The following is a 21,200-nucleotide window of genomic DNA, read 5'->3' on the forward strand; positions in this document are numbered from 1 at the left end:
GGTTGAGACTCGATGATCTTTGAGGTCTTTTTCAACCCAAGCCATTCTATGATTCTATGATTCTATGATTTTTTGTGTGACATCTTGTGGATCAAGGCCAAGAGTAAGTAAATAATACTGAATGAAAGTTGCTCATGGGATATTGTTTGTTTAGGTTCTAGGTGATGGAAGAAATAACTTGAGACAATTTGCTTTGCTGAACTACATTTTGATCAAAGATCTGTTTTACACTGCTGATGATGAACTGAAAAACTAAAAGGTATAAAAAGGAGGAAGGAAGCATATCTGAGAGCAGCTGTCATGGGCAGATTACTCATCAGAGGGTCAAGGACTGCTTGTGCATTATACAATTCAAAGTCCAAAATGAAGACAAAAGCACTTCTTTTGTTTGGCTTGCAGAAGTTCTAGGTCAGGTCATGAATAAAAAAGCACCATCCTCCTTCTCAGAGTATCTTCTCTGCAGTTGTCTCTACTGGCCATCAAAATCACAAACACTGACTGCATATTATCAGCTTACTCTCACTCTTTTCTTTCACTGTCACTCAGTGAAGTTGCAGTACTAGTATTATTATTTTTTCAGGCCAAATATGCCAGTGCTGCATTGTGTAAGAGCCATGAGGAGAGAGAACAGTTTTATACACTCTGGCCTTGTCCTCGCAGGAGCAGTGACCCTGAGGATGTGGGCAAGTTAATCAATTACACATTTAGAGACATAAACTCAGGGTGAACAGATCCCTTGGCTCACAGACAACTTTTCAGTTCATGGATTGGGATTATCCATATTTGGAGAAAAATCACACCAGGTAATCAGAGATTTATTCAAGAAAGTAGAATCTGTTTGGGCAAGTGGTTGGGCAACTCTCCTGGCATGAGAGTGAGCTGGGAGGTGCACAGGCCCTGCTAGATTTGGCCATTGAGTTCCAAATCTGCTGTTTGTCAGCAGCTGCAAAAATAACTGAACCTAGTTCAGTATTTCAAGTATCTGTTTCTTGTTATTTTCAATCCAGGAATTAATGCCTCTTTAGAGGAACTTGGTCAAAGCAGGGACTAGACGGGCAAAAGAGTACTGCATATGTGTCAGACTGGAGTTTCCAAGACTTGCTGAAATTTGAATACATCTTCCTGGCATGTGTAATGGATAAGCAAGTGAAGGAAGCCAACTCAAGAAAAGTGAACAGCCAGATCAAAACTGGTACCACATCATCTGGCTGGGGACGTTGCTGATGTGACAAAACTGATAAGAGTCTATAGCAGCACATGGATGTCCAGGCCATACAGGAGAAAATACATTCTAGTGCTACCTCTTGTGTAACAATGTCCTCATCCCTGGCAGCCCAGCTCACCCTGCCAAAGAAGGCCCACTACTTCCGCCTCTGGTCTGTGGACAGAGATGGCTAATGTCATCAGAGGTGCACGAGGCATGTGGCATGGCAGGAGCAGGTCTCAGTTATTAAGTAGGGAGGAGGCAGGCTGCCTAGCCCTCACCTACCCTGTGGTCCCTGGGCACTGTGAGGTCAGTGTGCTCATGTGTATGGTGTGGTCACAGCCACTCACAGCTACTTAATCCTTGTTTGGATTATAGTTGTCATCACCTGTGGTATCACTGTCACAAGGTAAAGCAAAGCAAGTGGTGATAAGATTGATAGTTTTATCCTGTGAATTTATTATATTATTATCTAGTGCAAAGAAAGTATGCATTCTGAAGTCCTACACTTCTGATTTGTTTGTTGCTAGATATAGTCATTTTTTAATTTCCTGTAGTCATTTCCTCTAGTTCCCTCCTGTCTCTTGTCTAAAGTGATCAAATAGTAAAGACCAAGGAATGCAATTATTCATCTCTTTACAGTCCGTTGTGTCATTCAAACCATGAGACTCATCTTTCAAGAATGTTCAATGATCTTTACACTGGTCAACCTGGTGGGTTCTCTATCACAATCATTTGGTAAGTTCAAATCCACTGATATTTATTTAAGAAATTGATATATTAATTACTAGTATTTGTGTGGGTACACTACTTTATGTGTTACAGTATTGTTTACTTTCTTGGTGAAAAGAATCAACAAAACAGAAATTGAGATCCAACAGAGGTAAATGTGGATTCTTAGAAAAAACAAACAACAGTAGTGATGATGAGAGTAAGAGATATCTACTAAATTTTCTAAATAAAAATAAAGAACTCTCTAAGCTTATGTCTACTGTTAAAGAGAGAAATATTCAAATCTTTAAGCAGGAATACTGTCTGTCCAAGGAATGCATAGATTCTGTTAGAGTTGAATGAATCTGAAACAGACTACAGTTTTCTCACTGAAAAAAAGTTGGATAAAATGGATTCCAGGTAAGGCTTCATCACTTACTATTCTGGAAGAATGAAAGGTTGGAAAATATTCAGCAATATTTTGTGCCTGTAAAAGCAATAAGGTGAAAATAATTTTAAAAAGCAAAATTAACAAAAACTTTAAAGATTCGTTGTCTACCTGCATGCAAGAACATCTCTGTTTCATTTGTTTGACTGCCGTGCCGTTACATGTAGTTCACCAAAGATAAAAAGAATCTTGAAGAAATCATTAAAAAATCCGAAAACATAGCCTTATAATTTAATATTCATTCATTATTTTATCACAAGGTCCCCATCATTTGCGAACTCTAAATCTATCCCTTCTTATCAACCTATAAATCAACCCTGTGTTCCTCTGTATGTATGATAAGTACATTTTTCAGCAATGCAACACAGCTTAATTCTTCAGAGTTAATTGTTCCTGTGAGTTGTTGGCTTTCTTGTTAGGGGACATGATTATTACTTTGTGGGACAAGAGATGAAAATTACCATTGTGGTGCTTATTTAATCCAAAATATGGTGATGTCTATAGATTGGCAAGCTTCCACTGAAAACAAACATACAAACAAACAGGAAAACAGCCAAAAACCCAAACCACAAAACCAACCCAATAACAACAACAACATAAAACCCCAAACAAATAAACAAAAAAACCCTGCACCAATCAATTTGATGAGTTACGAGAATTATTGCTATAAGGAGTATGCTTTGCTTCAAAATGTCTATAAAAACATTCACTTGCTGTCCTATTATTTCTCTTGAAAAGAAGTTTTCTACTCAGTCTCAACCCTGAGCATGCATTTCAGCAACCTTGTGTGCAAGGAGTTGCACTTTCACTTACATGTGTTCCAGTTAATGAAATGAAACTGTTCTCATACATGAGTAACTAGGCTGTGGGCTCAGTTTTGGGTATTTCTCTCCGTTTGTTTCTATACGCAGTACTACTGCAATACATGTAAGTTCAACATGTGGTTATTTATCAGGTTTCATCAGTGTGAGGAAATCAAAAGTGATTTTTCTTTTTTGTTTGGCTCCAATGAGGTTGCAAGTGTTCCTGTACATGTACATTCCACTCTGTTATCTTTGCAGATTGATGTTCTTTCTCTTTTTCTCCTTTTTGATCTGTTCCATGACATTTGGGCTTTTTACAAAGTTCCCCTTCAACAGTAAATTTTCTTAGCAATAAAGTTTGAAAAGTGGTTTGGAGGTGGAATGTAATTGCTCATGTTCTTGCTCATGGTTGTGTTTGCATAATGTATTGCTCAAGGTAATTTCCCTTCTCTTCCTTTGTAATAGTACTTTCTGTATGCACTGTAGGAGTATCTTCCATTCTTCTCTGTCCCAAGAAGAGCTAAGTGTCCAATAGCATATGTGAGGCTAAGTCTAGTGTAGAGTCCTACCATTTCCTCTCTGATTTTGCTGAAGATTTAGACTTTGATTATTCCCTCTGACTGTCATGCTCAAGAGTGCTGGTATGCATTCTATACTTCTGCAACGTACTATCATCTACTCACCTAGACAGACCACAAGGCCATCCTTTGACAGAAGGTTTCTGCCATCCTTTAGACTGGAGTGATCCTTTCACTACATTTTTGACATTTTATCTAGCTATTATCATAGCAGAAAAAATAATTATACATGATACTGTACTCCATAGGATCATGCTTTAAAATATTACAGTTGCTGGGAAAGATCTGGCACATTAGCTGAGAACAATCCAGGTTATTACAGATGAATTCATAAGACTTTCATTATAAAGGAAGAGGGATAAATAGCCCTCTGTGCTCTTTTTCTCTGTATCTCTTTCCACTAACAAAAAATAGGAATGAGTCTGCCTCCTTAAGTATAGGTGCTTAAAAATAACATAAAATAATAAAATAGAGATAGTAAAATGAAATAAAGAAAGAAACTAAAAACCTTTCCTGTTAAAGGCAAAAGAAAGATCATCAGTAAGAAACATTATTTCATATAACCTGTCTATATTCTCAGAGTGTTTGAACTTAAACCAAACATTAAAAGCCTTAATTAGGATTTGCATCTTTTCAAGTTGAAATAATAAGGAAATATAAATAATGCAACAGTTATATGCTATGTTTTGAAAAGATGCACATAAATTTTTATTGCTTACTTACACAAAAGGCAGCTCATGCCACAATAATAAGACTACAAATCCCATTAAATTAGAAAGCATAGTAGAAAAATTGCACTAACTAGAAACGTGGAAGCACAACTTTTAATAACAACAGTTTTTTTTTTTCAAAAACTTTTCTATATTATATAGTTGAATGCATTTCAAAGTAATAAAGTATGTTAAGATTGACTTCTGATGAAGTTATTTAAAGCTAGAACACAGGAAAAATATGTGTATATCACCAAGTGTTCATTACATTCTGAGTTCCATTTCTACTAAGTGATTTTATTTATTGTGAAGGTATTCAATAATGTATTACCTTCCATTCTAGTCACTGGAGTTTATATTTAAATGTTAAACATCTCAGAGTTCCAAATCATAATATGTGACTTTTTTTTTTTTGTTTGGTTTCATTTTGTATTTGCTTTGAACAGAAAAAGGATCTTATTTATACTGAAGGTTAAGTTGGTGTGATCTGAGTAATACTGTGGAAGTCAAGTGGACTACTAAGAAAGTGCAAAGTCTGTTCATAAATCACTGCCAGACTGGAGTCATACTGATATTCTTCTCTGTCATCCAAAAACATACATTGCAAAACCCAAGAGTTACTGTTCCATATAAAAGTTAGTTCCATACGCTAACATTTCTATTTTTTTATACAAATAATTTTGTTTAATGGAGAATATGTAATTATATATTCAAATATCTAAATATACATTTAGCTATTTTTATAGAAAATCTGCATACAAATAGTCATGGATTTCTGTTACACTAATCATAACACTATATACTACATAGCACATGCATGCTAAACTTTAGTTCATAAAAATTAAAACTTGTTAGTGTATTTGTAGACTAATTATCCACTGTTAGGCATTTCGCCATCGTATTGGTGGCTGCAGTTAAAGACAAGATGATCTCTAAGACTTGCTGAGGGTCTTGTAGAGTAAGGAAACAAGGACTAGTATCTTGTACAGAGGTAAAGCTGACTGGATAAAATCCATTTTATGACAGCTTTTGAGGTTTTGAGGTTCTGTTTGTTTCAGTGCATTGACTTCTCCATTCTTCAGAAAAACATGAAAGTTTCAGTTTGAGAAAACAATGTAAAACAAGTCTGCAGCCACTAGTTAGGAAACAGAGGACTTATGTTCAAGACTTTCTCTTGCATAAGAATGCCATCTTTTTTTCTTAGAGCTCTGTGATTCATGTAGCAGGGATCTGCAGCTACATCTGTACAGTTGCTCTTGGATTTCTGTCACACCTGTCTCAAGAGTGATTTTGAGAAAATGATGTTAGAACACAACACCAATGCAAAAATGTCTTGATAAGCTCTAATCACAGAATTCTTAAGCAGAGATGTAGCCTTCAAAATAGTTAGACAACACAATTATTTGAACCCAAGTGTTTCCACATGCCTTTTTCACATTCTTAGTGTTGATTACTGAGCAAAAGTATAGCAAACTTGAAAATATGTAGGCCTGATTACCATGAATATTTGTGATCATTAACTGTAATAAACAGGTCATCAGAAATGTTTAAACATTTTTCTACTTTAAAAAAAATCAAAAGCATGAAATATAAATAGGAATCAGAGTCAGAATCCCCTATTCTCCTCTAGGCAGGAATGTTCCTGCAGAAGTTTTAGTGGCACTCATTTCATGTCTGGAGACAACAGTCTGTAAATTTTAGCCTTTGAAGGTTGTCTGCCAATATTCATGATATATTTTCATAGAATCATAGAGTCATTTGAGTTGGAAGAGGCCCCTAAAGGTCATCTAGTTCAACTCCCCTACAGTGAATACGGACACCTACAGCTACATCAGACTGCTCAGAGCTCAGTCCAGCCTGATCTTGAATGTCTCTGAGGACCAGGCATCCACCACCTCTCTGGACAACCTGTGCCAGTGAATTACCACCTTTATTGTAAAAAAAACCTCTTTGTTATGTCCAAAGTAAATCTCACCTCTTAGTTTGAAAGACTTGTCCTATCACAACAGACCCTGCTAAAGAGTCTATCCCCTTCCTTCTTATAGTTCCTCTTTAGATATTGATATTTTCTCTTTTTCATTCAACTAGATATAGTTTCACATCTTATAGAACTCAAATAAGTTGTCTTTCTTCTTGAAAGATTTTCTATTGTGGTTTTCTACTCTCTCTGGCTTCTCCTTTTTCAAGGTCAGAGTTATCTTCAGTGTTTAACTGGAATCTTGATGGACACAAAATTAAAATACCTGTGTCTCCAGCAAGAGCTATAACAAGGAGGAGGCCAGGAGAAGGAAAAAATATCTGTGTGCAGCCAGAGCACATCAAATGATTTTGCTTTGAGAAAGCCTGTAAGTTGGAATTGTCCAGGACCACTCAGACTAAATGTATAGTTCACCTATTTTTGCTAATCTACACTGGGATCCTGTGTGTATCTACATTATACATCTGCTATCAATCTATGGTGTTACCCCTTGTTTCTTGTAGTAAAGATTAGAGTTTACACACAGGATCTGTGTGGCACTGGTTCCCAAACAGTTCTCTTCAGCAGGAAAATCTTAACAGGTACTATGGAGTAAATCCATCATTGTTATTTAGGCCCCATGCACAGCACTCCTGTGAACCAGTCTACACCTTTTGGTCCAGGAACCATTGGATTCTTTCTGATGTTTCTGCGCATGGTTTCATTTTGCTGTTTTGAAATTATAGTTTCAACTTCTCTAGGGTATTTTATTCTGTCTCCTTGTATTTTAGGCATTTTATGTCACATAAATATTATGTATAAGTGTTATACAAATATATATAATATACATATTCTTATATATATTTTTTATGATTATCTGAGTCTATGGTATAAACATCTTTGAAATACTGATTGCCTACAAATGTGGAGTTTCTCATACTCTGTGTTGAATTCATATTCTCTGTAAATGTACTGGACAGGTCAGAAAGATGCCATCAGCACCACAATAATCAATTTCAATAATGAGAAGATGCAGATCACGTGGGCAACAAGCAAACTCTTCCCTGGCAAGAATGTGTCATTTTATTATTCGTGAGTATTGATAATGCCTATGCTTCTCTTCCTAAAGAATTTACTTTGTGAATCTGAAATAGCGAAGTTCACTTAAGTCACCTCTGAACTATACATTAAACTTTCTTAAAATTTTAGTAATCATTCAAGATAAAACTTGCCTATATTCATATCCTGCTACAAAGTTGTAAAAACCTGTAAACCTGCTGAATAATCAGTTGTAATAGATCACAGAATCATAGAACATCTTGGGTTGGAGGGGACTTTAAAGATCATTGAGCTTCAACCCCCTGTCATGGGCAGGGCTGCCCCCCACCAGCTCAGGCTGCCCAGGGCCCCAACCTGGCCTTGAACACCTACCTCCAGGGATGGGACAACGACAGATTCTCTGGGCAGCCTATGCCTCACCACCCTCTGAGTAAATAATTTTTTCCTAACATCTAATTTAAATTTCCCCTTTTTTAGTTTAGAGCCATTCCCCTTTGTCCTATCACTATTAGATTGTGATAGATAATAGGTATGAAAGCTTCATCTCTGTCTTTTTTGCAAAACGTTAATGTTAATTACACTGTTGAAAGTGTTTTTCTGCATATATTTTAGTATGTATATTATGTATAATAAGTGATCAAGTATGTATATTTTTTATATTAAGTGATGCTATTTACGTAACAGAAACTCCGTGTTTTGGTTGAAAGTAGTCATAGAGCTTCGCATTCTCTTTCCTTTATGGTTGATATACATGAAAGAACTAAGCACAATCTTGAAAACAGCCTTATGAAAACATCTGTTTGAACAAGGTGTTCTCTTTTTAGAGAAAACCCAAACAAACAAATACAAAGAAAACTTGGTAGTTTCAGACTGCACCAAATATAAGGACAAGAAAGTGGTTGCATCAATGGATTGCCTCATACCATAATGAAATTTCCTTCTTCAAGTTCCATATGTGGATTTATCTTCGTAGGACCAATGAAAACAAAACAAACAAAAAGATAGTTGAAAAAATAAATTAGCTTTTATGTACTGATATGTTTTTCGATTCATTGATATTGTTTAATTTCTAGATTTGAAGAAGGCAAGCAGGAAGACCGGAAAATATGTCCCACATATCTATTGACTCAAGGTTATAATTCTGGATGTCTTTTTAAGACAGAAGGACACACCCTTGCCTTCTTTATCATGAACAGCAATGGAAGTAAAGAGCTTTTTTCTAAAAGGCTGAAATCTGATTTCTACAGTAAGTATATAAAATCACAACTATATATTTTAGTAGTCCTAGTGTCTCCATTCATTCTCTGTTTGTGCTTAGTCTGAGAGGAAATTATTTATCTGTCTGTATAAAATGCTATTAGTCTATACAATAAGCAAACTATCAGCATTTTTGTCATCAGGAGTTACATAGGATCGTCTGCAGCTGCAACTAGGTGGGATTACTTTGGACGGTAAGATTTGTCCCAGAATGTAATTTCAAGGTTAGAATTAAAATAAAATATATGGATATACTTAGCATATTGTAGACCTACTCAGTATTCACATCAGAAAACAAATGCAACTTGTTAATTTCAAGTCTTACTAGAAGAGATTTTATATACCTGATTTTACATTTTCTGGTATTACACATAGTTACAGTGCTTAAAGTGAAGGATATTTTTTTTTTCTGATAAATACTAAGCAGAAAATAAGGAAGGCAGAAAGAATCTGGAAAAGTCATTATCTCCCAAATATATTTTTGGAGCTTATTATGAATGTTTTAGGAAAAAAAGATGAATCTTAAACCTGTTAAAGTATTTAACTTTGAGAATGCTTTTTATATCTCCTCTATGGAAAATCATCAACTATGGAAAATTGCAGCCTGGTCCCTGAATTTTGGCTATTAAACTCCCACTGATACCAAAATTAATTTCAAAAGTGTTAGATAACAAAACAGAAATAACAAAAGTCTGACATCGTTTTTGAAATTAGGAAGGCAAGGTTTCATAATATGAAAAGGAATCAAGAAGGACTGAGAAAGCAAGTAACACTCTTCTCAACACTTTATTTCCCACTGTTTAAGACTACTCAACTACATAGGTCAAATCATTGCATTATCTTGGACCATCCGAAAATAGGAAGGGATAGATTTAGTTGCACACAGGTAGACACCCAGTGTTTTTGCCATACATCTCAGCATATTCTACACTGCCTCCATAAGGTGAACACATGCATCTTGGATGTTTAGTGGTACTGAATTTGTCAATTCCTTTCCAATACAAAAGCCACTTCCTTTCTCTTGACCAAAGGAACTGTAAGAAGATTAGTGTCCTTTGAGTAATTTCAGTAGTTTCATGAAGTGGGATGACATCTGCCTTTAAATGTCACACCTACAATGGCAAGTAGTGTCGTGGTGGTACCGTTTGACATTTAGTAAGGTTAGCTGCGAAAATGCATCATGTAAGAGGAATGTCCATCTTGCTACTCAGGGAAACATGGAGAGATTTAAAAATACTTATTTTTAAGAGGCTATTGCATGTTTTCTTTCTCTTTTCCTTAGTAAAGCCCAATCGACCAGAAAATGTGACCTTCTTCTGGAAGGATGACACTGTTACTGTCACATGTAATAAACCAGAAAGAGGTGTGAAGTGCTTGAGACTTGAGCTTCAATACAAAAGCAAATTTGACAAAGGATGGCAAGTGAGTTGAAAGTGGCGAGTTTAATGGATGCTGGAAGGAGCTGGAAATATCATCTCCACAGAATATAAACTAGAGTTGTTTTCTAATTGTTCTTCTCTCCTTTACATTCAAAACAGTTTGTAGGAGAACACAGTTGGATTTTTTTTGATCATAGAACCCTACCATACCAGAAGTCATTCACTTTCTGAGTTATATCTACGTGTTACACGAAGAACTGGGGACAGTATAAGGGAAAGTTCATATATTCAGAACAGAACAGCCTTGGAAGATAAAAAGCAGAAAGCAGAATAGAGTTAAGAGAGAAACAGCATGAAATAAAATGAAAGAAAAAATATGACACAGGATTTTTATTTATTCTGGTTAGCTGTTATCTAAATATTATTTCATTGACTTAAGTATTTCCAGTCACATATATAACTTGTAAATATTTTGTGGATTGAAGTCTCCTTTTTGTATACTGCAAATAGCAACTGTAACATAATACTCTGCATGATGACTGTTATGCCCTTTAGCTCACTGTCAGATAATGAGCAATGGGGATGAATGGGGAAGAATAGGTCAAGAAGCAGAATTCCTCAGAATTCAGAGAAACAAAATTTTATTTCTGAGGTTTTGGTTTGGTCTACTCCTTGTCCTAGTCATGATCATAATGGAGTGTAGCATTCTGAAGCTGTGTCTTGAAAACTGTAATTAACAATTATACACCTTCCTTCTCAGTCCAGAACTTCTAAGTGTTGCAGAGTTGGAGAGCAAGGCTTTGATCCAAGGAAATGCTATTCTTTTCGGGTCAGATTGAAGAGGATAGTACCCTCTTGCAACGTAGTTGATTACAGCAGTGACTGGGAAGCAGAAACATTTTGGATGAACAGCACATTAGTAGGTAACAGCTGTGCTATATTCACATACTGTCTAAGTGCAAACTGGTAAAAGGTGACTGCAAAAGAAGTTGAGAATGTGCAATCAGTTTTATGTTGCACTATCATGTTCCATCTTCTGTAATCAAAGAAACTTTGTTCCTGATGACTCATAACACTACAAATTTATGCAATTATCTATAAAATTTAAAGTGTCCTTATTATTTGTGTTACAGGGTCCCCCAGTGACAGTGATGTGATGCATGTTGCATATATATTTTGCATATATGTATTTATATACACACATACACAAATATATGCAGATTTACATATTTATGTAAAACATAAACATACACAGGCACTCTGATGACAGATGATACATTAACATAAAACCTGAACTCTAAGAAAAACCTTTATGCTCAGTTCTTTAAGATCAATTGCTTTAAAATACATCCAGTTGAGCTACTGGACCAGAGGTCATAACTGTCTTGTGCTCATATTTGCTGAAAATGGGGGAAACATGAAATGGAAGGAAAGTCAGAATCAACATTGCTTTCCCAGCAGGAAGACCCATTTAACTGTGTATAATTGCCTTCATTTTTTTTTTTCAAGTTTACAATTGATGTAAACTACTTCTATTAGTTATCAAAACAAGGATTTCTTGTAGAACAGACTGTACACTATCCTAAGGCAATACAGGCTGCCCAGGGAGGTGGTGGAGTCATCATTCCCAGATGTGTTCAAGAAATGTGTAGATATAGCACTTGGGGACATGGTTTCTGAGCATGATGGGGATGATGGCTGGACTAGATTATCTCAGAGGTCTTTTCCAACCTTAATAATTCTATGATTCATATCAGCTAACCACAGAATGCCACCCACTAGGCTTTGTTGGAATTATGAGACACCCAAATGTCCACTGTACCAAGATCTGAGTTTTCTATAATACAACTCACCCAAAGAAAATCAGTATACACAAAGCTAGGAGCATAAGAATGTGCTACTTGTGCGCTAGTGGTAGGAACAGTGCTGACCTCCAGAGAAGCCTGCTGCACCATGCAGACTGTGAACCTACTGTCCTCTGTTGTGGCTGGCAATGTCTTTCAGAAACACAGAAGACGATGTGCATCTTTGAGAAGTGGGAACATGGCAGCCCTTCCTACACCATTAGACCAGAGGCCATCAGCAGGCATGTATGTGGATGGAAAGTGCAGAAGAGAACTGAACTAAAAGCTCAGTTGTTTTGAGTGTTCCTCTGTCATAAGTGACCTCAGCACAGCCCCTTCGATGGATCAAGCAGTTCACTTCAGGACTTCAAGGAGTTATTGCCTCCATATCACAGGAGGACATGACGAAAGCTGTTCTCAAGAAATTTCATAGCCTCTGAATGCCTCGCCGGATGTTCACAACTTTACTTGTGGCTTTCTGGCAGGATGAACAAAGCGAGCAGGTGGAACAGGCTGCCACGGGGAAAGGAGTGACTGTGGAGCACTATTTATAGAACCATTGATCCTTCATGAATAATTAACTTAGTTTTCATTGTATTTATCTGAAGAGCAGAAGGTCAGTAGGAGGAAGTGAAGTTTTGTGGAGTCTTTACAAAAGCTGCAGAAAAAGCGCTGAGAATGCCAAAAGCTGCAAAAATTCATTGGTTCATATACACACCTGTTGAATCCTCTCACTAGTTACTTTCTGGGTGTCAGCACTTGTATTTTTGGGGCTTTTGGTATATGGGTGAGGGACATTTTTTGTTTGTTTGTTATATTTTGGGAAATCAGACATTTAGGCTGTGTGTAAAAGTCCACTTACAGCTTTGTATCTTAGGAAATAAGAAATTCAGTTTACATGTAAAATTAGTTGCAGCTCTGGTGAATGTAGGTAGGTGTATGCAAGACAGACCTTAGCAGACAATTGCAATATCACCCTCAGTGCAGTGGGAGAGCGTGAGAATCATCATTCTGAATGCTTCTACTCTTTGCACATATTCACCTTCCTTCGTCCCGTAACAGGTCAATTTAAATAAATTTAAAAAAGATTTTATTTTGTTGCAAGGTTTCAGGAAAGATAGCTTTTCTTTTTAGTTTCAATAGAACAACTGAATTTTTTCTTATTTGCTCCTAAAATTTTATTTTTTTATTAGTAAAAGAAGTCAGTGTTCTAGCAAGGTTAGGAATATTTGCTGTTAGAGCAAACAATAAGATTTTCACTTGCTTTTTTCTGATTATTCCTAGATTCATGTGATGATGAAATAAAAACCCAGTCAAACACAGTAATTATTTTAAGTTGTTTGATGTCAGTACTTCTAATGATATTTATCCTCTTGATTCTTCTGTGTAAATGGCAGAGGTAACTATGATTTCACTGATTACTACTACTGTAGAATATATTCCTTTTCAGATTATAATTTTTTTTTTATCTGTATTTCTGTGTTTACATTTGTATTCACTAACTCAGCCAACACATCTGGTTGATTCACCATCTTCCCCATCATGGGGAACGTAGCCAAGAGAATGTAAAGCTTTGACTACTGCATAGAGCAGAACGCTGCTTGCTGTCAGCTGCAAGTTTGCATGTATTCCAGATCTTACTAGGCTGAGTTTGGCTGAAAATCCAGCAGAAAAATATCACTCTGGCCTTATCACTCTGTTATATTGTGTATATCTTGTCAGATGATTGTTTTAACTGTAGTAATGTAGCAATACCGCTTTTTGACTTTAACATATATTTAAAAGAAACTAAGCCAAGGGTACTGACATATAGATCTTGTTTGTGGCTTCAGCAATATGTTGAAGTAGATGTTTGTATAAATGACAACACCATAACAGAACACCTTTTTGCATTTTTCTTTTCTCTTTGCAGACTTCAAAAATCTGTCATGCCTGCTATACCAGATCCAAAATATGTATTTACTGATCTCTTCAGTGATCATAATGGAAACTTCCAGGTAAACATTCCCTTCCTAGCAAACAAATCTGTGAACTTTGCAATGCTGTGAATAATTTGAAAGCAGCTACTAACACTTGTTCTGGGATAGTGTTGCTGTGGATGTTCTCTGACCCAAGAGAAAAGCCCTTCCCCCTGTGCACCACCAACAGATCAGCACTATAGTGCTGCTTTGGCACTGTGTAAGAGGAGCTGTAGAAAGTGATAGAAAAACTTCAGGAGAAAAAAATAAGGATGTCCAGAGGCACAACATCTGGAGAGATGCCAGTGTGGGATTTGCATCCATTCTTTCTAATGACAGCTTCAATCCACACAGAAGCTTTAATCCACAATGCTATATTGCATAAATCTCCATATGAACTCAGCCTGAATTTAGATTAGGTCAGGACTTGGGTCAAAGAATGTGTGATTCCACCAAGGAAAGAACATAGGATATTTCATACATCTCAGGTTTTCCAGAGGCACTCTGCTCTGCTCACTGGTGACAGCAACAGGACCTGAGGGAATGGCATGGATCTGCTTCAGGGGAGGGTCCGGTTGGGGGCTGGGAAATGGTTCTTCACAAGAGGGTGGTGAGCATGCAATTTCCAATGCATGACCCCGAGCTGCTGGAATTTAATATGGGTATGCATAGTGCTCTCAGAAACATGGTTTGAGTTCTGGGTGGTCCTCCGTGGAGCCAGGAGTTGGAATCAATGATAGTGGGTGATTCCCATTATCAGTACAAGCTGGGGGATGTAAGGATAGAGTACAGCCTGCAGAAGAGGACTTGGAGGTACTAGTGGATGGCAAGGTGAACATGAGCCATCACTACATCGGATATAAGGAAGAAACTTTTTACAGTAAGGGTGATGAGGCACTAGCACAATTTGCACTGAGAAGTTGTGGATGCCCCATCCCTGGAGACATTCAAAATCGGGCTGGATGGGGCCCTAAATAACCTGATCTACCTTTGGATGTCCTTTTTCATTGCAGGGGAGCTGGACTAAATGACCTTTAAACGTCCCTTCCATCTCAATCAATTATGTGTTCTGTGATTCTGTGATCATTGTGGGTCCCTTCTAACTTGGCATATTCTGTGATTCTATGATTTTATGATTTAATATGTTCTCTGTAAGTCACAGGATCTTATAAGCATTTGTAGAAACCCTTCTTCCTTCCTGTCTTTCTTTGTTCCTTGCATTGTATTTTCTGCTTGTATATGTTACTCCCTTTTCATCTTCTCCATTGTTGCTGTTCCTGGAAAGATGCCATTACTTAAAGGAAAATTGAGGTCTAGATAGACAAATTTGTTTTGACTGGCCACTTAGAACTTGCCCATATCAACCTTTTCATTCTCCTAGGAATGGATAGATAAAACTGATCATGCAATGGTGCAAACCAAATTAGAGTATGAAGAGTTAGAATGCATCATCGAGGAGGAAAACCAGAAAATAGACAAGAAGAAAAGTGACAAACAGGAACCTGGGGAAAAAATCTTCAGCTTTTCGGGAGCAACTGAAAATAACAGTCCCAAAGCAGCTCAGAATGCCTGCCTGATGCCAGCATTCAATAATACAGTTTTCATTGCTGGCCACCAGAATGTAGAGAATGATGACATGTATGTGATGTTATAAAACCTGCATCATTCAGAAGGTATGAGGAAATGATACGTAAGACCCTGATGAGTTTAGTGGAGAGGCTGAATAGAAAATATTATCATGAATAGACACACAAAAAAAGATACAGGTCTGTGTTATCTGGTTCCAGATAGGTACTTTCCAAGAACTTATGATCTTATGAGCAGGTTCAATATTTGACATTAATGTCTAATTATTTATGGAGTTAGGATTTGGGATTCTAGTTGTTTTTTATCTGTAGGATTTAACTAGGCCCCATTTTCATGTTATGATCAGGAGAGAACAAGAGCTGTTCCATGGTACAATTTCAACAGCTGAGACTCAGTCCTTGCGCTAATGTAGTACAAACTACATAATTATTCTTCTCAAATGAAGAGAGAAAATCAAGGTATTTGTCTTCTAATAGTCTTTGTTTCACAAAGGCCAGACCATGTACTGTTCATTTTCATAGGGATAATATACTGCTTTACTCTATCTCCTTATATTAGAAGTGCTTGCTTTTGTGAGCTGCTTCTCCAGTTGTGTAATTTTGTTCTTCATGGCATGCATCAAAGATTTTTAAAAGGGAAAGAATAGGTCATGTGTCTATGAACAGAAAAGGGAGAATATACAGTGCTGAGTTACAATTTATCATGTAAGTAGGGCTGTGTAGGCAGGTTCCTCCAGAATAGCAAAGCTTTATGGACTGAAGTCAGGTCCTCAGAATCTTACAGTGTCTCGATGTGAGTATGCAGCCTCTTGTAGAAAACAGGTTCATTTTGTACAATATTTATATTTAACTAAGTTTCTTTTATTCCAAACTGTTTTTAATGCAATGAACTAGGATTCAAAACTGTAAATAAAAAATTTATTCTCAAACTCTGTTCTAACGTTTTCTAAAACTTACTATCTTTGAATGTTTAATTTTTTTTATTTAAAATGGTGCATACTATGGAGACTATTCTATTCTGTATATTACCCTGTAACACCAAAGCTACATTTGACTTGAATACAAATTTTGTAAAAATGTTAAGTGCTAAAATATCTATGGTATATTTAAGGTCTTGCAGATATATTGTAATTGTATGTTGAAGTAGTTCCAGATACTTACACGAACATCAGTCAGTCATTGAATGATTTTGTCAATTGAATAAACTTTGCCTACTGCATACTTTTAACTAATTCGTACTGTAACTTGTAGATTACACATATCAGAAAATTACAGAAATTAGTAAAGTGTTTTTAGCTCAGCACTTAAAAAAACTTAATGCCAGATGTCCTTGGGAATTGTATACAGTAATGTAGATATATTAGTTTCCAAAACTGGGTTAGTTTCCAAACTGGGTTTCTAGATGACCCAGTTTGCCGTACAAGGACAAATCCAGAAATTTACACATTTCTCTAGTTTTTCTTGACATTACCTTAGAATTAGTTGTACAGTAACAAGAAAGCCAAGCTAACAGAGGATTTCCCGTAATCTTGACAATTTTTCTGCCATTTCTTATCTGATATTATTATCAGAATTATGCAAGCTTTTGGGGGTCTTTTGTACACGTCTAGTACACCTTTTAAAATGTTTTTTTTTTTAAATAAAGATAATTATGCAATATTTAAACAGCATAGTAAGAATGTAATGAATTTTAAACAAATACAAGCTTTATATAATTTGATCAGCAGAATATCCCTTAGCTCAGGTGTTCTTAGCTGATACAAATTGGCGTTATTGCATGAGAATCAAAGAAATTACACCAAATTACACTTGATATGAACCTGCTCCAGTAATGACTGAAACAATAAAGTGGGAAGTAAAGCTCAGAATGCATTGCTTAGCTCCTTCATATTTGAACTACACACACAAAAAATTGTCTAAAGAGCTAGCTAGATACCTTAATTAAACCTTTTTCTGCTAGGAAATATGTTTCTATCTGAAGTAAAAATATTTCACATTTTTGGACTGAAATTTTACTTTAGAAGAAAAAGAAGAAAGATGTGTGGATATGTGTTGTTTCAGCAGTGTTCCTGAATGGAAAATTTACAGTCATTTAAGTTTTCAGTATGAGCTACAGCTTGTATAATATTTAACAGTTATAAAGTTTATTTTTGCATATGTATACAAGCATATTTACATAGTATATAATAGATAAGAAATTAAAAAAACAAAAGATACAAATATCTAAACATTCATTTCAAAAACATGTATATATATATGAAATGCAACATAGAGAATTACTGAAATAATAAACTTCTCCTCTCCTCATCCTCATTGTCAGTTCTCTCATGGTTACACAGCCATGCAGCCTGTCTCAAAGTAGGTTTGCAGTGACTCACGCAAACCTAGCTACAAAACAGCAAATTAAACAGCCCGGAAAAGGCCTGTTCAACTCCCCACAGTGAGAAGAAGGGTACATGGCACCTTTAACGTCTTCCCTTTTTGTTTATTCAAAAATTGTTATGTTCTTCAAAGGCACAAGGCCCTCAGATGCTACAGCTTGTTCCTAATTATATCCCACAGAAGGCACAAACAGCGTACCATATGGTAGTCCAGACTAATTGAACTGCATTTTTTTCAACTGCAAAATAAAAAGGATGTATATTTATACCTTGTGTAATTTATGTACTCACTATATCAGTGCTGAGCCAAGTTGCATTGATAGATTGAACATCTATACTGTTTGTTTGGCTTTTGATGTGTGATTTTCAGTGAGAGGAAGAATAAGAGGAAATCACTTAGATATTTTTTTTTAAAACAAATAACGGACCTTATTGAAATCAGTCTTGCAACTTCTGATCTTTTCCCTTTTTCTTTTGTTGTTCATTTTTATCATATTAGTCTTTATCAGTCTTTTTGGAAATATGCCTTGTGAAACTACGAGCAGAAAATGGTTGCTTCCTTTGCAACGAATGCAAAAGTTTCTTACAATACTGTCATAAAATATTTCAGAACAATCTTTGCTTTTTGTTAATGGCTTACATTTTTATAACAACTAAGCTCAGCCATGAAAACACAGTCTATATTTTCATTCTTGTCCTGAAAGCAACATGGTGATGATGGGAGGGCCACAGTGAGCTCTTGAAAGACAAGGCTAGATGTAATCATTTTCTTTGGAAAAGCCATACAGGTCTATATTTGTCCAAATACTGAGAACAAACAGTCAATTCTTCATGTGGGAAAAGAAAACATGGTCCTAACTGGCATTTTATTACTGAACCTCTACGTAGTGATCCGTCACTAACTAACAGTGCCCATGCATGGTCAGTGACCTGCACACCTTGCTTCCACACAGTTTCTTTCTGTCAACTCCTGGCACAAAGTTTTGTGGATCAGAATAGCAGGTGTACACTTGCTCTGCACAACAAGTGGTCCCTTCATGCATCCACACTTGCAGTGTGGCAAGCTTGCCTAGAAGCCCCAAACTTGCAAGATGAGAAGCTGCAGCTATTTGGGGTTCCTCTCCTCCTCATCTGTGTGCAGCAGCCGAGTAGAGCCCACTTTCCTCTGAACCCAACACCAAAAGTGGAAGGAGCAGCAGAGCAGCTAGCCCTGCCTCCATTTTCCCCTGAGGTACTGCCTCAGGAAGGAAAAGCCTCAGAGAGCCACTGAGCATCCACAGTGCTCAGATACCATGGCAGCCATAGAGTCGGAGTGGTGGAAGGCAGCAGCAGAGCCAGCACACCTGCTCACTCCACTCCACCACCCCAGAACCTGCTAGTGTGCTCTCATTTCTCCATCATGGGCTGCAGCCGAGGAGCCTGTATCTGCTTCCTAGTGTAGTAATGTGATTTCTTGAAGTGAAATCCCTGGCATTAGTGATAGGGTTTGTGCCTGCCTTTCCGGAACTTCTGGTTTTCTAGTCTTAGAGAAGTGTGAACAAGAGAAAGAAATAGCATGCAACATATTAAAGAAATCTCTCTGTATATATCTAAGCAGCCTGAAAATATTTTCAGAAGAGAGACTAAAGGATTATATTTATCTTTCTGCATTATATAATATTATAATTATAAAAATATGAGGGAGACAACTATTCTCTCATGGTTATATCTTGCTTTCTTGTTCTCCACTGTTCCTTATCTCAATATGCTCAAAGAATACAACCTTTTTGGTAAATATTTTCTTGATTGATACTGCTCTGTGAAAGATATCTGTTAGAAAGTAGCCTCTGTGTCTGTGCTCTTGGGTGGTTGTTAAAGGGAAGAATATAGTCATGTTCAGCTTTAATAAGAAAACAACATGGGTTGATAAATTGTGAGCAACAGGTCTTGCAAGGAGAAAGAGAGGGAGATTGATCCAAGCATTAGATGTCTGTACTACTAGGCAATTACAGAAGTTTCCAAAGGAAGCATTTCAGATCAATCCCCATATAAGGTGAGGAATCTCTGATATCTGCCAATTGCATAAGTTTGGTTATACCTATAAGTCATATGACTCCTTTAGAAAGACCATTAGACACTCATATGACTCCTTTAGAAAGCTCAGGAAGAGCTTAAACTCACCAGTAGTAAGATGGAAAGGGGTACGTATTATCTACATTGCTGTATCTTGGCACAGAGAGCACTGTTTTATCCAGTGACTCTTTAACGTGATGTAGTACATGGAAAAAGGATCATTTCTCATTTTGGCAGGCCATCTCTGGGCTGCAGAGCCATATATCCTCCTCCTCCTCCCTCTGAGTCAGCCAGTCTGAAAGAACTTTATTTTTGTGAGAGGGCTGGACTTCAAAAGAAGGGTGAAGACAGCACACATGAACACACAGTAGTTTTTAATGAATATAGGAGGCCCTTCTCACTAAAACAATGAGTAATAAGAAACTGACTTCTATGCAGCCTGTGAGTGCTCTAGCTGCTGAACTGTGAGGCTTAACATGGAGAGAGGGAGAGGAGGATCGATTCCTACATTCCCCATTCGTGACGTTGGGGAAACATCACCTCTCACCTGGCGTTCTTTAGGCCTTGAGCACTCTGTAAAAAGTGCTCAGTGAAGCACAGTGTTCTATAAAATTATTTAATGCTTTCAATTATACAAATCACAGGGTGGGAACTTCAGTATCAGAGCAAAGGGAAGCACGTTGCCAGTATGCAAAAGTCTCTCTGTTATGGTGTTACTGTTATTGCCTGATCATGAACTCAGATGTTGCTCACCCATTGAAGTCACTGAGAAATTTTGTCTCTACAAGGGGCCTAAACATTAAAACAATGTCTGGCCAACAATAACAGTAAACAATATTTTTAATCTGAAATTCTCAAAGGACAAATTTTCAAATATTTTTTCCATCAGTAATTAAATGCATTCATAGGGGCAATGGAACACCACAGCTATTTACCATAGAGCAGAAATGTTACCCAGTGTCTGGTGGGTTTCTAGGGGGAAATACAAAGTAGGCCAGCAGAACTGGAATACATGTCGGCTAGATAAACAGTCATATTTCCAGTGTATTACATTGCCATAGACTAGATGAAACTAGTGGATACACTCAAAAGTTTGCCCCTACTTTGCAGCGAATTTTGGCATGAAATTCAGTGTTGCCACTGGAAAATTGAAATGTTTGGGGGTTTCTGCCTCATTAGGTAGCCAAGACGTCAATCTTCATTTCAACTCCAAAATTCTTCATCCAGGAGCAGTGAAGATGAAAAAAGTTTTCTATAGTTCAGTCTACCAATA

At 36.8% G+C, this 21,200-nt stretch overlaps 1 protein-coding gene across 1 annotated transcript; it reads left to right on the forward strand.

Moving 5' to 3' along the window:
* CRLF2 (cytokine receptor like factor 2) lies at window positions 1,867–17,856 on the forward strand. Its single transcript, XM_021385174.1, has 8 exons — window positions 1,867–1,942; window positions 7,392–7,503; window positions 8,544–8,716; window positions 10,010–10,149; window positions 10,867–11,029; window positions 13,235–13,349; window positions 13,863–13,947; window positions 17,815–17,856. Exons 1-8 carry the CDS (start codon window positions 1,867–1,869, stop codon window positions 17,854–17,856), a joined length of 906 nt encoding a protein of 301 aa, XP_021240849.1.

This window comes from Numida meleagris, chromosome 1, assembly GCF_002078875.1.
Source record: "Numida meleagris isolate 19003 breed g44 Domestic line chromosome 1, NumMel1.0, whole genome shotgun sequence".
Lineage (NCBI taxonomy): Eukaryota > Metazoa > Chordata > Aves > Galliformes > Numididae > Numida > Numida meleagris.

Excerpts from the sequence above, each read along its gene's own strand:
- CRLF2 (XM_021385174.1), top strand. The coding sequence starts at position 1,867 with ATGAGACTCATCTTTCAAGAATGTTCAATGATCTTTACACTGGTCAAC. Across the intron at positions 7,504-8,543 it reads AATGTGTCATTTTATTATTC|ATTTGAAGAAGGCAAGCAGG; the intron begins GTGAGTATTGAT and ends TTTAATTTCTAG. Across the intron at positions 10,150-10,866 it reads AATTTGACAAAGGATGGCAA|TCCAGAACTTCTAAGTGTTG; the intron begins GTGAGTTGAAAG and ends CTTCCTTCTCAG.